The 14126-nt window shown below is 55.5% G+C and overlaps 1 protein-coding gene and 4 non-coding genes across 5 annotated transcripts; 3 read left to right on the forward strand and 2 right to left on the reverse strand.

Annotated features, from left to right (window-relative positions):
- Nucleotides 1-5374: 5374 nt before the first annotated feature.
- On the reverse strand, nucleotides 5375-9606 carry SPRG_09460 (TKL protein kinase). Its single transcript, XM_012348658.1, has 23 exons — nucleotides 9498-9606; nucleotides 9359-9454; nucleotides 9214-9312; nucleotides 9056-9157; nucleotides 8909-9007; nucleotides 8766-8864; nucleotides 8621-8719; nucleotides 8474-8572; nucleotides 8331-8429; nucleotides 8188-8286; nucleotides 7959-8138; nucleotides 7815-7913; nucleotides 7679-7771; nucleotides 7430-7627; nucleotides 7303-7383; nucleotides 7057-7251; nucleotides 6915-7013; nucleotides 6773-6871; nucleotides 6626-6724; nucleotides 6474-6572; nucleotides 6339-6431; nucleotides 6134-6294; nucleotides 5375-6088 (listed from the first exon to the last, which is right to left on the reverse strand). Exons 1-23 carry the CDS (start codon nucleotides 9537-9539, stop codon nucleotides 5446-5448), a joined length of 3072 nt encoding a protein of 1023 aa, XP_012204048.1. The 5' UTR covers nucleotides 9540-9606; the 3' UTR covers nucleotides 5375-5445.
- A 1282-nt stretch (nucleotides 9607-10888) lies between these two features.
- SPRG_30132 lies at nucleotides 10889-10959 on the forward strand. Its single transcript has one exon. It is a non-coding gene; the product is annotated as a tRNA-Gly (tRNA).
- Nucleotides 10960-12137: 1178 nt separating this feature from the next.
- Nucleotides 12138-12209, reverse strand: SPRG_30133. The gene has a single exon. It is a non-coding gene; the product is annotated as a tRNA-Gly (tRNA).
- A 529-nt stretch (nucleotides 12210-12738) lies between these two features.
- On the forward strand, nucleotides 12739-12820 carry SPRG_30134. The gene has a single exon. It is a non-coding gene; the product is annotated as a tRNA-Leu (tRNA).
- A 598-nt stretch (nucleotides 12821-13418) lies between these two features.
- SPRG_30135 lies at nucleotides 13419-13490 on the forward strand. Its single transcript has one exon. It is a non-coding gene; the product is annotated as a tRNA-Gly (tRNA).
- Nucleotides 13491-14126: the final 636 nt, after the last annotated feature.

Genomic DNA, 14126 nt, shown 5'->3' on the forward strand with positions numbered 1-14126 from the left:
GGCTGCCATAAAAGCAACCGCAATCATGACGCCTGTGACGTAGATGACACCCGCGTGCAAGTATTGGGCGACGTTGGCGGTCACCTGCCACCCTTGTGTCAACTGCGCGAGTGGCGTCGCGAGGTCCGAGAGCAGCGTCATGTTGCCGACATCGCCTTGAAACGAGATGACTTCGCGGTTGCCGAGCACCCAATCATAGAGGTAGAGCCACGCAAAAAGGCAAAGTCCGATTCGGTGGGGTCGAGAAGGTTCAGGCGCTGGATCGAAAGGGGTGCCGTTGCGTTGACGTTGGTGTAGATCATAAATTCAATCTCCATGGCCCGCACGTCCACATTGGCGCTCGTTAGCGACGACGCAACGGTTGCTGGCAGCGGTAGCATGAACGCGTCAATGTAGCTCAGCGTTTGGCTCAGATATCTCTGACATTTGGAAACAAATGTCGGCTCGTGAGCGCACACTGCGCTCATGTTCCACCCTGAAGGTTGGAGGTGGAGGCCGGAAAGGAGTGCCGCAAGAATGTACTGCTGCCGCGACGGCTGGGTCTTTGACAAGACGCCTGACGATCGAAGACAGATTGCGTCAAAGGAGACGACGCTCACAAGGCCCACAGACATGGCGTACCCAGACGCAAGTGGGGGGCACATGGGGGAACCGCCAAAACTGACGAGGTTTTGTGCCAGCCATGTGCCCGGTACGGGGTAAGACGCATCCAGCGTCGATATGCCGCTGTAGAGTGCTTGGGCCTCCACGTTCTTTGAGAGAGGCGCACGCGAAGCGTCGACGAGCAATGCAAAAAGTGTGCGCACCGACGCTGGCACCGGAACATACACCATGTCAATGGACCCATATGGCCCGAGTAGCACCTGAATGAGCTGAAAGCCCGCAGAGAGCGGCGATGCGAGGGTGCCGTTCTGCACAAGAACAGCACCCAGCGTCGTGTTGGCAAAAGCAAAGTCGGGGCTGGACCGGACCAAGCTGCGACCGGCGATGCGCGACGAGTTATCGGCCACTGCCGTCAAATCGTTGGCAAAGGCCCAGTACATCTTGAAACTCGTTTGGCTCCCGAAACGGTACGTCCCGTTTTGCGACGTCAGCGTTAGCGGATACACAATGCCGTACGCATTCGTGATTGAGTAGCTGTTGAGGACGCCGAGTCGCTTGTAGTTCTGCCACTGCACCTTGTAATGCTGAATGCCATGGTGGCGCCAATACAGTGCTTCGTCCGAGAGGGAGGGTTTGACGTTGGCTTCTGTTGAGCTGCGAAGCCACGCTTTGCCAGCATCGGACCGTCGGAGCTCGGACGCGATCGCAATCTCGAACGAGGGTCCCCAGCACGAGTCGAAGGCGTCGTAGTTGATGTTGCGTACAACCGACTCGAGGTATATCGCGCCATTCGCTGTCATCGACCGACACCGAACTTCGCGCCGAGCAGAGTTGGCCAATGACCACACTTGGTCAAAGTCCACAAAGCAATATGGCGCAAAGATCCACGGTGCTTGACACGCATCCATGGCCCGCAGACCTACGATCGTGGCGGTGATGTCGCTGAGAGGCTCGTGCTGGAGGTAGGCGCCGTAGCTAACCGACGACGAGACCACGGCTTCGGGTGCCGCAAACGACTTCATCGCGTTGGCGCTCGGCTTGTCCAAAGCGAGGTTGGGCATTGTCGTGTTGCCAAGTACGAGCTGCTCGTTAAGCCAGTTGGCGATGAACGCATGAGCGCCGGTCGTGTTGAAGGTGGCCCAAAAGAGGTCGTTCGAGAGGTTGACTTCAGACACTTGGAGATACGAGATGCTGCCAACAATAGAGGCGATGATATAACCGAGGCCAAGAACTATCCAAACGTGCGCGACGCGGGCCTTCTTGGCAACGTCAGGTACAAGCATGGAGGCTCGCTTGAACAGTGAGGACTGCAGACGGCTTGACGTAACGCGCGAGATATTGCTGAGCGTCGAGGCACGGCGAGGGACGTGGCTCTGAAACGCCAAGGAAGGGCACGGGAGCATCTTGAGAAACGTGCTTGTCGAGAGCTCGTCGACCAAAATAAGCCACAGCTTCAAGTCGAACGTATACGCTTGCTTACGAAGACGAAGCGGGATCAGTCCACTGAGGATGCACGCGACGTGGTCGATCGTGTACACTTCTTCCGAACTGGTCGCGTGCGTGCACAGAAACACCTGCGAGACGCCAGACACGAGCAGCGTGTCGTCGCACCGACGTGCTGGGCGTTGGCACCAGCGCCGATGCACAATGGCGCCGAGCACGAGACTCACCTAGGCAACACCGGCTTGGATCACGACCAGTGTCCAAACGCGCGTCAAGCTCCCAACAGCAACAACGCCGCTGGTGCACGAGACGGCAAAGTCCATGTTAGTGCCAACGCATGTTCGAGCGAGCGTCGCCGTTACGCTGACTGGACTGGATAACTCGATACAAAAGAGAATCAACCACGAGAGAGAGCTCGAAATCGGACTGTAGATCTTGGTCACATCTCGCGTCACAATCAAAAGCGCTTCATTGATCACATAGGTCACCCACGTCGCCTCGCCGGTGATGATGAGCGACGCAAGCCAAGGACGTGGTGATGCCGCAAAGTGCGAGTAGCCGTGATGCGTTTCAAAGTTGACGTTGGCTGAGCTCAGCAGCAAGATGGCGGTGACGCCTCGGAGGAAGGCAAGGGGGCGGCCGATCCATACTGCGCCGACGAGGCGATTGAAAAAAAAGAGGTTGCGGCCCAGAAAGCGTAGGCGGACAAGACCCGCATAGACAAGCGACAAGAAGCCGACGAAGACCAGCACCGCCGACGTTACGACGATGAGGTAGAAGAGAATTTTGGTTGCTGTCTGGAGTGGCTGCGTCCCCGTCGAGTACAACTGCCGCGCGTACACGTTTGAAATGAGTGTGGCATTGCCAGCATCACCTTGGAACGAGACGACTTCGCGACTACCAGCGGCCCAATCGAGCAGCAAGATCCAGCCAAAAAAGTCAAAGGTCGAAGCTTCCAGAAGCGGTTGCTGGAGCAGCGTCCAAGTTCCATTGGCCGACGTTGCGAATTGCATGAGGCCGACACGCGTCTGTTGAACGGCCGTGGTAGTTTGAATGACGCTAGCAGTAAGGTCGCTTGAAAACGTCAGCTGCTCGAGGAGATTGCCGGCGGCCGAGAGGCTGGTGAGGCAGTCGGTCGTCGGTGTCGCCATCGCACAGACACTCGCTGATGCCTCGGCAGTGGCGAGTAGCGCAAAAAGACTGGCACTTGCCGTTACCGGAACTTGCAGCGACAATGCTTTGGAGCAGTCGTCAAAGAAGCCAAACGACTCTTGTGGAAACAACGTCCCGGGCTGTAGCGTGCACATGGGGTTCCCGCCATAAAACATTGAGGCGCTTTTCCACGCTGGCGGCAAAGGCGCGAGGGTGGTCGTCCAAATACTGGTCAGCTTGGTGAGGCGCCCGGCGTCCATTTGACCGAACAACGCATCTTGAAACTCAGTGTACGTCGCCGCCAGCGCTGTAGGCACAGCAACATACATGGAATCGATGCTAAGAAAAGGCCCGATGTGGTTGCGCACAACCGCCGCTTGGTGCACGAAGTTGCCACCGACGTTGGTGTTGCCGTTGAAGACCTCGAGATCGATCGCAGGCATGGACGTACTGACGTTGGCGCCAAAGTACGTTAAAGTACCACGAATGAAGCTTCGGTCCATGCCTTGGCCATTCCAGAGGTCGTTGAGCGGGATCCAGAAAAAGTTTTGGGACGTCCACGGTCCCGTACCCCGGGGCAAGTTCTTCAACGTCACAAGCTGGCGTAGGCCCAGCGCGTTTTCCAGCTCGATCGACTCGGTCACGCCAGCCTGCCACCGGTTTTGCCACTGCGCCGTGAACGACGTCAAGCCAAACGTCCTCCAGTACGCGAGCTCGTCGTCGATCGTCGTCGATGCCCGCGCCGCTGCCATCGCACCCAGGAAGGCGCGACCGCGCGGCGTCTCTTGCAGTGGGAGCTGGAGGGACACTGTAAATGGCGCATTGTCGCCGCCCCAAATAGCCAGGTAGTCGGCCCACACGACATTGCGCAGAATCGCCTCCATGTACACGCCCGCGTTCGTCGCGTAGTGCACAAGGCAGCGCTGCTGCCGCTTGGTCGTGTGCGCGACCTCGAACGCGCGCTCAAAGTCCACCCAGCAGTGCTGAACGTTGACACGCATCGACCAGCTCGCGCTCAGCTGGCGCAGCCGCGGCACAGCGTACTCGATCGACGTGAGCTCGTTGAAGATGACGTGGCGGGCGTACGTGGGCGGGACGTTGGTGTATGAGACGGGGGACGCATACGTCTTTTGAATCATCGCACTTGGTGCATAAATGCTGAGCGAGGTCGCGGCGGTCGTGGAGAGAACGGCGTTGACAAGGTCGACGAGAAAGGCTTCGTGGCCCGTGAGGTTGAAGCCTGCCCACCAAAGGTCGTTGACGAAGCTCGGCTGAAGCGTGTAGACGTACCAGACGCCGCATGCCAGCGAAATGAAGAGGTAGCAAAGCCCAAGAATTGCCTCGGCCAGTTGCTTGTTCGAGAAGCTTGTAGACTCGGGAAGGTGACGCGACTGCCGCAAATCGTGCTCCAAAGGTGCTGTCGATACCACGAGGCCGACCGGTTCATGCTCGGGAATCACATTTCTATGTTCGACCATGGTGCGAGTCGGTTTTTCGGAGACTGCTTTGGTGGTTGCTTGTGACTGTTGGCGTAAGATACGACACACATTTTGCCAAGACGAGATTGGCTACGAATAATTGACCTAATTTAGGATGTGGCGGGCGTCCGTGGAATAAGTTAATGTTTTCCCACTTATGAAACGTTTTAGAGGAGTCAAAGGGCGCGGTGTCGGGTCTGTTCTGTGAGGTATCAAGTGGAGGACAACGATGCTTGTAGCCATCTCGCCAGGGTCGTTTGACTTTGATCGACCACTTGAGCGATTTGGCGCGCCTCTTCAAGGCGAAACGGACTGCCAGCAATCACGAACCGTCGTCGAAGGCCCGACTCGTGGGGCTGTAAACGACGCGCCACGCCGCGCCCAAGGTCCATGCGGTCACGAAAGACTTCCAAGACCCGTCACGCAGCAAAACTCTGCGGTGTCAGTTACCTTGCCCACCACTGCTGTTTTGGTTTGGGCTACTGAGACAGATACATTTGCAGAAACCTACGCCTTCAACCCTTTCCCCAAGCACAGAATTGTCAATCTAGGACGTGTTTTTGGTCACTTTTGCAACTGGGTGCGGTTGTTGTGTCGTTGGAGTCGATGCCGACGTCTGTTCTCGAGGGGGTTGGGCTACATGCCGTCGACAGGTACTAGTACCTGATTGGTTCGGTTGACAACTTGTGCATTGGTCGTTCCAGGTAAACGTAGTAGCATTAGAGTAAAAAGTTAAAAATTGTCGCATGCAAAAAGCAAAATCAAACGTTCAGCACTCGGGGTACACGGCGCGCATTTGCTTTTCGAGGACGCCAAGCACTTGGGCGGCGGTCGGGCGGTCCTCGGGCTTGTGCTGGAGGCACCAGTTGGCGAGGTCGGCGTACCACTCGTCGCACTCGGGGCTCACTTCGGGCCGGAGCTTCCCGGACCGCACTTGGTCGAGGATCGTCATGAACTTGAGGTTAAGGTTCGCGTACGGCGCCTGGAGCGTGTCGAGCTCAGTGAGGATGACGCCAAGCGAGTAAATGTCGGCGGGGAAGCCGTAGTGGCCATCAAAGACCTCGGGCGCGATCCAGTACGAGGTGCCGATGCCCATCGTGAGCGTCTCGGTGCCAAGGTCGCGGGAGATGCCAAAGTCGGCAATTTTGATATAGTTGGTCGTCGATAAGAGCACGTTGGAGGCCTTCAAGTCGCGGTGCAAAATGTTTTGCTCGTGGAGGTCCAAGACGCCGTTGGCGATCGCCCACGCCAGCTCGAGCTTGGAAAACTCGACGTCCACGGGAGCATGCGTGCGCTTCTTGTCGAGGTAGCTCCGGAGGTCGCCGCTGTTCATGTACTCGAGCACGAGCTTGGGCTCGTCCAGCTTTTGCTCGAGGACCGCAATCATCTTGATAATGTACGGCGAGTTGCATCTAGCGTCCTGCGTCAGACCTCTTGAAAACGCGCAAATACGATACCGCCGCATGGTCTCGATCTCTTTCCGGAGCGAGTCGAGACCGTCCGTGTTGAGCACCGTCTTGACAGCGACGTCTTGGTGGTGCCACTTGCCCTTGTACACGACGCCTTGGCCGCCGCGGCCGAGCACATTGCTCGACACGACTATGTCCTCGTCGCGCACCTGCACCATACTCAGCCTCGGCCATTCCAACGAGTCGTACGTACGTCTTGGAGAAGCTTCGAGTCCGCGTCGTGGAGAATCTTGACGACCGCACGGTGGCCGCGCTTCCGAGCAATGTACAGTGGCGTGATGCCCACCTAAGAACGGCTAAGGACGCAGGTCTGTGTGCGCCTCGGCACCTTGTTGCAAAGACCAAAGTCGGCGCCGGCTTGCACAAACAAGTCGACGATCGGCGCGTAGCCCTTGGACGCGGCGAGGAAGAGGGGCGTGCATTCGTTCTGACACAAATCGCGCGTTTTGACGGTGCATGTGTCGATACGAAATGATGTACCTGGTCGTGGACGTCGGGCGCGGCACCCATGGCCAAGAGCAAGTTGACGACCGCCGTGTGGCCCCGAGTGGCCGCGATAAACAGCGGCGACACACCGTCCTGCAGCACGAATGAACGTTTGCAACGTCGCATAGCAGCGTGTGGTACCATGGTCGTGGCGTCAATGTCTGCACCGCAAGTGATGAGCATGCCAACGACCGCGTCGTGGCCGTGGGCCGAGGCTTCGTAGATGGCCGAGTGGCCGTTCTAGAGACAGACGTGTGAGCCGCGTTTCCACGGGATTTTTTACCGTGTCGGTGTGGGCAATTTCGGCCTTGGCACGAATGAGCAGCACCACAATCGGGCGGTGGCCGATCTGAGACGCGACCAGCAGCGACGAGCGGCCCGCCTACACATGTCTTTAGAACACGAGGGCGCGAGGCCGGCGGTACCTTGTTCACAAAGTTGACGTCGGCGCCGGCCGCAATCAGCTTTTGCACAATCGTCTGGTGGCCTTTGGTCGTGGCCACGAAAAGGACGCTGTCGCCGTCGTCGTTGAGGAGGTTGGGGCTCGTCGCCTTGCCCAGGAGCAGTGCCATGAGCGCCACGTCGCCGTCCGTCGCCGCTTTGATCAAGCGTAGCCGGTCCTACATGCAGCGTCAGCATCGACGAGGAGCTTCACAGCGACGTGCACGCACCGCCGCCGCCGCGTCCGTGAGCAGCGTGACAATCGTTTGGTGGTGCTTCTCGCTTGCAATGTCGAGCGGCGTCTTGCCCGCCTACGGTGTGTGTTGGCATCTCGCTGGATAAAAGTCGACTGCGTACGAGGTTGGTGACGCTAAAGGTGGCCTCGGCGTCCACGAGCATCTTGACGATGTTGAGGTGGCCGCTGCTGACAGCGGCGTGCATGGGCGAGTCCCCGACGTTGTTGACCTTGTTTTTCTCAGCGCGCACGAGCAAAAGCAGCTCGACGATCGTCTTGTGGCCGTTGAGCGCGGCCATAAAGAGCGGGGACCGGCCCTCCTAATTTGGAAAAGAGCTATGCAGGAGAACGGCGATGGCGACGCGTCGCACCGCATCGCTTTGGTTGTAGTCGCCGCGCAAGAGCATCTGCGCAATGTTGGCGTGACCTTTGCTCGCAGCCACGTAGATCGCCGTGCGTCCGCTCTACGAGATTGCGTCAGCACAGACGGCACGTGGCGTGACATACCGCGTCCGTTTTGTCGACGTCGGCGCCGGCGGCCACGAGCTGCGACACCATGCCTTCAAAGCCTTTCGAGACGGCCGAGAAGAGGACACTTTCGCCCGTCTAGCGCGGCATCGCATCGAAAATAGCAACAAAATGAGCACAAACCTCGTCGTTGACCACGTTCGGGTCCACGCCCTTGGCCAGCAGCTTGGACGCGAGCTCAAAGTTGCCGTCGACCACGGCTTGCAGGAGCGACTTGCGGTCCCGAGTGCCAGCTTCGAGCAGCATGGCGCAGATGGCTTCGTGGTTGCGCTCCATCGCGACCATGAGCGGCGTCTTGCCGACCTACATCGATCGAGCCTGAGCAATTGCCGTAGAGAGCAAGATGGCGAACGTTGTTGGGCTTGTAAATGTCGGCGTCGGCTTCGATAAGAAGGTGCACGATGTTGGCGTGGTTGTTGAGCACGGCCATGAAAATGGGCGAGTACCCGTTCTAAAGAGAGATGGCTCAACCTTGTTGAGGCCGCCGCAAGCTACCTTGTCGACTTTGTTGATGTCGGCGTGTGCCGCAATGAAGAGCTTGACGGCTTCTTCGCGGCCCTTCTCGGCCGAAATGAGCATCGGCGTCGACTCGTCCTAGCGTTGCGTGCGTCAAACTGCCGAGACCATCATCATCGTACCTGGTTGCACTTGTTGATGTCGGCGTTGGCTTGGATCAAAAGCGCGACGATCTCGTCGTGGCCGTGACACGCCGCCATAAACAGCGGTGTCCGGTTGGTCTAATGCAACAACATGACGCGCCCTTCGTGGGTTACGCAATGACGTACATCGTCGCACTTGTTGATGTCGGCTTCGGCGCGGATAAAGCGCTTGACGATACCCGTGTGGCCGTGCCACGCCGCCATAAACACGGGCGTGCGTCCGTCCTAGGTCAAACGTAAGACCTTGAATCCTCGCGGCAATGCAACGCACTCGGTTGGGCTGGTTGGGGCTCGCGCCGGCCTCGAGCAGGAGGCCCACGATGTTTTCGTGGCCGTACTCGGTCGCAATGTGCAGTGGTGTTGCCGCCATCTACGCCTGCGTGAGCGCCAGCGCAAGAACGAACGTGTGTGCACCGAATCAAACTTGGTCAAGTCGGCGTTGGCGTCGATGAGGAGGTCGACGACCGCCACGTGGCCTAGCCAGCTGGCCATAAAGACCGGTGTGTTGCCCTCCTACATAGCGCGATGGCATCTCTTTGCTAGAGATCGAGTGCCACGGACCACGGTCTGTGTGTTGATGTCGATGCCAGGCTGCGCGAGGAGGAGCGCGACCACTGACGTGTGGCCCTTGGTGGCGGCGACGAACAGCGGGGTGGCGCCGTACTGCAGCAGACATTTGCGGTGAGATCAGTGCACGATAAATGCGATGGGATGCGTACGCGATCGGTAAAGTTGATGTTGCCGCCGGCCGCCGCGATCTTTTGTGCAATGCCATCAAAGCCCTTGGCCGCGGCCATAAACAAGATGGATTCGCCCTTCTACTCGATGTTTGAGACGTTTTGCCACGTCGCCATCGTCACGCACCTCGTCGACTGTATTTGGGTCGCCGCCTCGTCCTAACCAGGCGCCGACCTTGTCGAGCTTGCCGGCGCGGACGGCGTCGAGCAGTGACTTGGAGCTCTACACGGCGTGAGTCCGAGCCGCGTCGTCTCGCTGTACGTACAAACTCGTCGACTTTCTTTGTGAGCATATCAAACTTGAACATGGTAACTCTCTGTGTAGTATCGCGCTCGCTGGGTCGGTGTATCTGTGGCCTTGGGCGCTCGTTCTCTTCTGGCCATCCTCGGATCTTTGCCAGGCAGGTGCATCCGGATACGCTCGAAGTTGATGGGCATGGTGCAACTCCTTCAAATGAAATGTGCCGGCATTGTAGGCGAGGAATGACTCTATCTTTATGGCGTAAAAATCGAAGCGAGGCTTGCTGCATTGCAAAACGTGAATGTACCTGTGGTCGTGCCGGATACCGAGCTACTGCAAGAACGACGGGCCACACGACTTGTTGAAGCAAGTGGGAAGCTACTAATGGAAGTGGGCTGCTGCGTACTACTGGGTAGCGCTCTGAGGAAAACGAGCAGAGTCGACGGGGCAAGATCCTCTTTTTGCTTGTCGGTCGGAGCGTTTTTTTGGCGGTCGACTTCGAGAACCTGCGCGGTGCAAGACGCAGAGGAGGCTCGGTTGGTCCCAGCGTTGGACTGCAGATGGACTCGAATGACTGAGAGGTGGCTGTGTGTGACGAGGGCATCCCACACTACACCCACGCATCCCACACTCTATTTGGTTACACATTATTTTTAATATTATTATTGCGCTGACGATGGTTCTTCGCGCGCACCTGCTGACGATGGCAGTCGGTATCGCACACGACAAGCCATCGGAGGCTGCTTGGGTGGCGCAGCTTGGTCCTGCTTCTTGTCCCGTTGAAATTTTACTCTCCTCGGTGGGAGGATGTGCCACGTCTTGGCTACTAGGAAGCAGGTGCGCTGACGGCGGCGTTCGAAAGGTTGCATCTTCGCAGCGACATGCACCTTCTCGCGACCGATCGTTGAAGGCAGCAGCGAGCGCTTCTCGTGCCACGCACCCCGTCGAGCTACCCATTTGGTCTGCGTGGGTTCAAAGGTGAACGTACTGACTGCTTCCGTCGCAGAACGGAAGCTCCTTCTCAGGACCGCCCACAAATCCCACAGCCACGCAGAAGCGACTCTGAGGCCATGATTTCGTGTCTGTTTAGCGTCTTGTAGCAATCCAGACGTCAGCAAAAGCGCGCACACAGAAAATATCGTTGAGGAACACTGATTGTCAATCATTAGTCCCATGGCGTTAACCCCACACTGTCAAGGAACTGGATAAATGCATTTGTTTTCTAGACAGGCCAGGCTGATACACGGTTGCCAGCAACTGCGTAGAAAATAAAAATGTCAAATGCACAGGCAGCTCGTGTTACCGTGCCATGCACGAGGGGACCGGGCCACCCATTTCGCTACGCAATGCAGTGAGATTCCATACATGTATGCCATAGAATGCATGGAATAAATAACGGTTAAGTGGCCGCATGAAGCGCCGTTGGTCTAATGGTTAGGATCCATCTCTTCCAAAGATGGGGTCGGGTTCAATTCCCCGGCGGCGCAAGATTTTTCATATCTCAATAGACTCAATTCAACAACAACGGTTATGTGGCCGCAGACGAGGTGGTGCGTGTTCGTCCCACGGAAAAATCCTAGTGCAAAGGGAAGTTGGCTGAGCTTCGAGTTGCGGCGTCGCCACCGCCCGAAAAGAGGCTGGTAGGTGTTGGCAAAGGCGGACGTGGAGGCCGACAACCCTCGGCAGTTGTGGCCTTGCTGTCGACGGACGATGGCGGTAGTACCATTGCTAGCGATGGTGCTCTTGATCAACCATCATTAACCCTAATTCAAAGCGTCACGGGTTTCGCATGGAGCGACGCAATTATCTAGCCACGCAATTTCTAAAGTTTTCGGCAGCCCAAGCAACTGCAACATAGAACTTTTTTGCTAGTAGTTCAACGTCGACATTTCTCGGTTTCGATTCATTTAACCAGTATGTAAGAATATGCTCTCAATTATCTTCCTGCGCAGCAACGCTACTTGTACGCTAGCAATGTGAGCCAAGCGCCAAAATTTCAATAGTTGGAAAGGACGGACCACACCTGTAGTCAAGCCCTGTTCGACATTGTTGACAAACCAGCGTCCATTCGACCAGAACTTGATTTGGTTCACAACCTGTTGTCCGAGGAGCCGCGATGGGTTCTGACTACGAGCGTCTTTCTTGGAGCCGCGCTGTGAGGACATGCAGACACCATCTCACTTTTCGATTCGCGACGCTCGAACAACATGAAGACGACAATCTTGATGGCGGCACTCTGTGCCTTCGCGACGGCTGACGTGGCTCCAGTGGCTGGTGGTGCGCCGGCTCTCAAGGGTGCCGGGACGGGCGAGAAGGCGAAGCAGCAAGAGTGGTTTGGTATTTCTCGCTTTGGCGTCGGTTTTCCCTTCTACGGTGGTTTTGGCTGTGGCGGCGGTTGTGGCTGTGGCGGCTGCGGCGGCTGGGGCTGGTAGAGAGTGCTTTCGATTGCGCGGTCCTGGCGATGATCGTTAGTGAGGAACAAAACACGTTTTCTGTGCAGCGTTTTTGTTTTGCCGCATTAAACGAATGGGACATGGTTAGTCGCAACCACTAGCTGCAGTGTCTTATACTAGAGTATTTGATAAGTGTTCGGGAATGATTTCACACTGCTTTTGGTGATAGGGTAAGAAACACCTGGCGAGTAAAATGTTTGCGACAAAAATTTTGCGCCGCCGGGGAATTGAACCCCGACCCCATCTTTGGAAGAGATGGATCCTAACCATTAGACCAACGGCGCTTCATGTACATGTCGCATTGGACAAATATATTAATAGCCAAAACGTACCAATGGAAAACGGTGAACATGGTTCACGTCCATGGATTCATGCACAATATCTCTCATCATGCGCACGCACCGAAAATTGTTTTGAACGAAGTGAAAAAACGGGTGCAGCACCACGTCAACTATGTCAGCGCGATATGGTGTGTGGTAAGAATACAATAATTCATACTTCATCACACTAGCAAGGACGTAGATGCACGGGTATTGATGCCCTTGGTGCTCGAGAGTAAATGAAATATAAATCACTAAATGGCTATACACATATTAATATTAGTATTTTGAATATAGAAAACAAATGAGGCACGAAATGACGATTAAATGTCAATAGAAGCCCGCTGATGGAATACATGGGGCTACTATGGAATAATAGCAGTTAATATGAATGTCATGAAACGATTTTGGCATTGAAAGCGAATCACGAAATGGCAGAAATGCAAATTAACTCTCCATGTATTTGTTACACAGAGTATTATAGTATAGAGATGTCAGTGTGACCGAGCGGTCCAAGGTGCTAGACTCAAGTTCTAGTGTGTTCGCACTCGCGGGTTCAAATCCCGCCGCTGACAACTTTCTTTTTTGGTTAACATCACTTGAAACTAGACATACTGAGTGACGACATGGCTGCGTAACGTAGCAGCGTCGCCACCTTGCAATTTCGCGAGCGCACATGCGCGAGTCTATTTTGTTCTTTGAACAGTACAATCGGTAGCATTAGACTTGCGTTGAAAACTCGCTTTCACTTCGTACGTAGTACACCTCCCAACGACCCAGTTACTGGCGCCAACTCTTCTGTGCCGGTATTCGGACATGTGAGGCTGCATGTGAGGCATGTCTACAAAGACGCATTGTTTTGTTTCGTTTTGGTTCTTGCTCACTCGATTGGAACGCAGGCACGTCGGATTCATAAATCGATGCGTCCCCACGGAATAGTGTCCGAATGTGACGGAAAGTTGTTACGTGAGTACAAGAAAATAACGAAACGTTGCATTCCAGTTAAGACTGCTGTGGGGCTGAACAGCATGGGCACGTAGTACGCATCTTCCAACATGCGTATTTATTCTTTTATCACTACCGGTAAACCGTTGCAAATAACTAGGTGGTATCTCCAGGGTACAGCAATCCGGCTTATCTACGATTAATGCATACGAGTAAAAACGTCGTGAGGCGCCGTTGGTCTAATGGTTAGGATCCATCTCTTCCAAAGATGGGGTCGGGGTTCAATTCCCCGGCGGCGCATGTTTTTGTCTAAGCAGATAGCAGACGCGCAAGGCGATAATTTTTGCACTGAAACATGTCGATTTGTAAGTACAAGCTACTTTGAGTATAATATTATCTTTATTTCCTACACGACTCAAGCATAAGACTGCGTTTCATACGCAGCCATCATTATATTCGATCAATTATCAAGAAAGAGTATCAATCAGACCGTGATTGGGCTTGCAAATATTACACATTTGCTAAAGACCCGAGTTCTCGGTGACGGAGGAGCGACTCGCAGGTAAATGACTGGTGGCGCGCATACACTGTGCCTTAAACTGTAGTTCAGGTACTCCTAGCGCTCGCGCTTCTCCTGCCTGCGCTTACAGTCCGCAACCTTCCATCCACGCCCCTCCAAGCGGCCTGCGCTTCTCTCATTCATGCGCCAAGCCTTCTCTTCCGCGCGCTGCGTTTTTCGCTCCCGCCCGTAGCGGCCTGTTCCCACTGTCAGTCAATCCACAGCCATAGCGATAGCTATAGCTGCAACTCCATTGGAGCACATCGTTTAGCACACGCTAAACATGAGAAGGGTGTTATCACGCGGTTAGCTATAGCTCGAGTATAGCGGTGGCGCGCTGGAGATGCTGTATTGGTTATAGCTCGATAGCTAGATAG

This window comes from Saprolegnia parasitica (assembly GCF_000151545.1).
Source record: "Saprolegnia parasitica CBS 223.65 unplaced genomic scaffold supercont2.46, whole genome shotgun sequence".
Classification (NCBI taxonomy): Eukaryota; Oomycota; class Saprolegniomycetes; order Saprolegniales; family Saprolegniaceae; genus Saprolegnia; species Saprolegnia parasitica.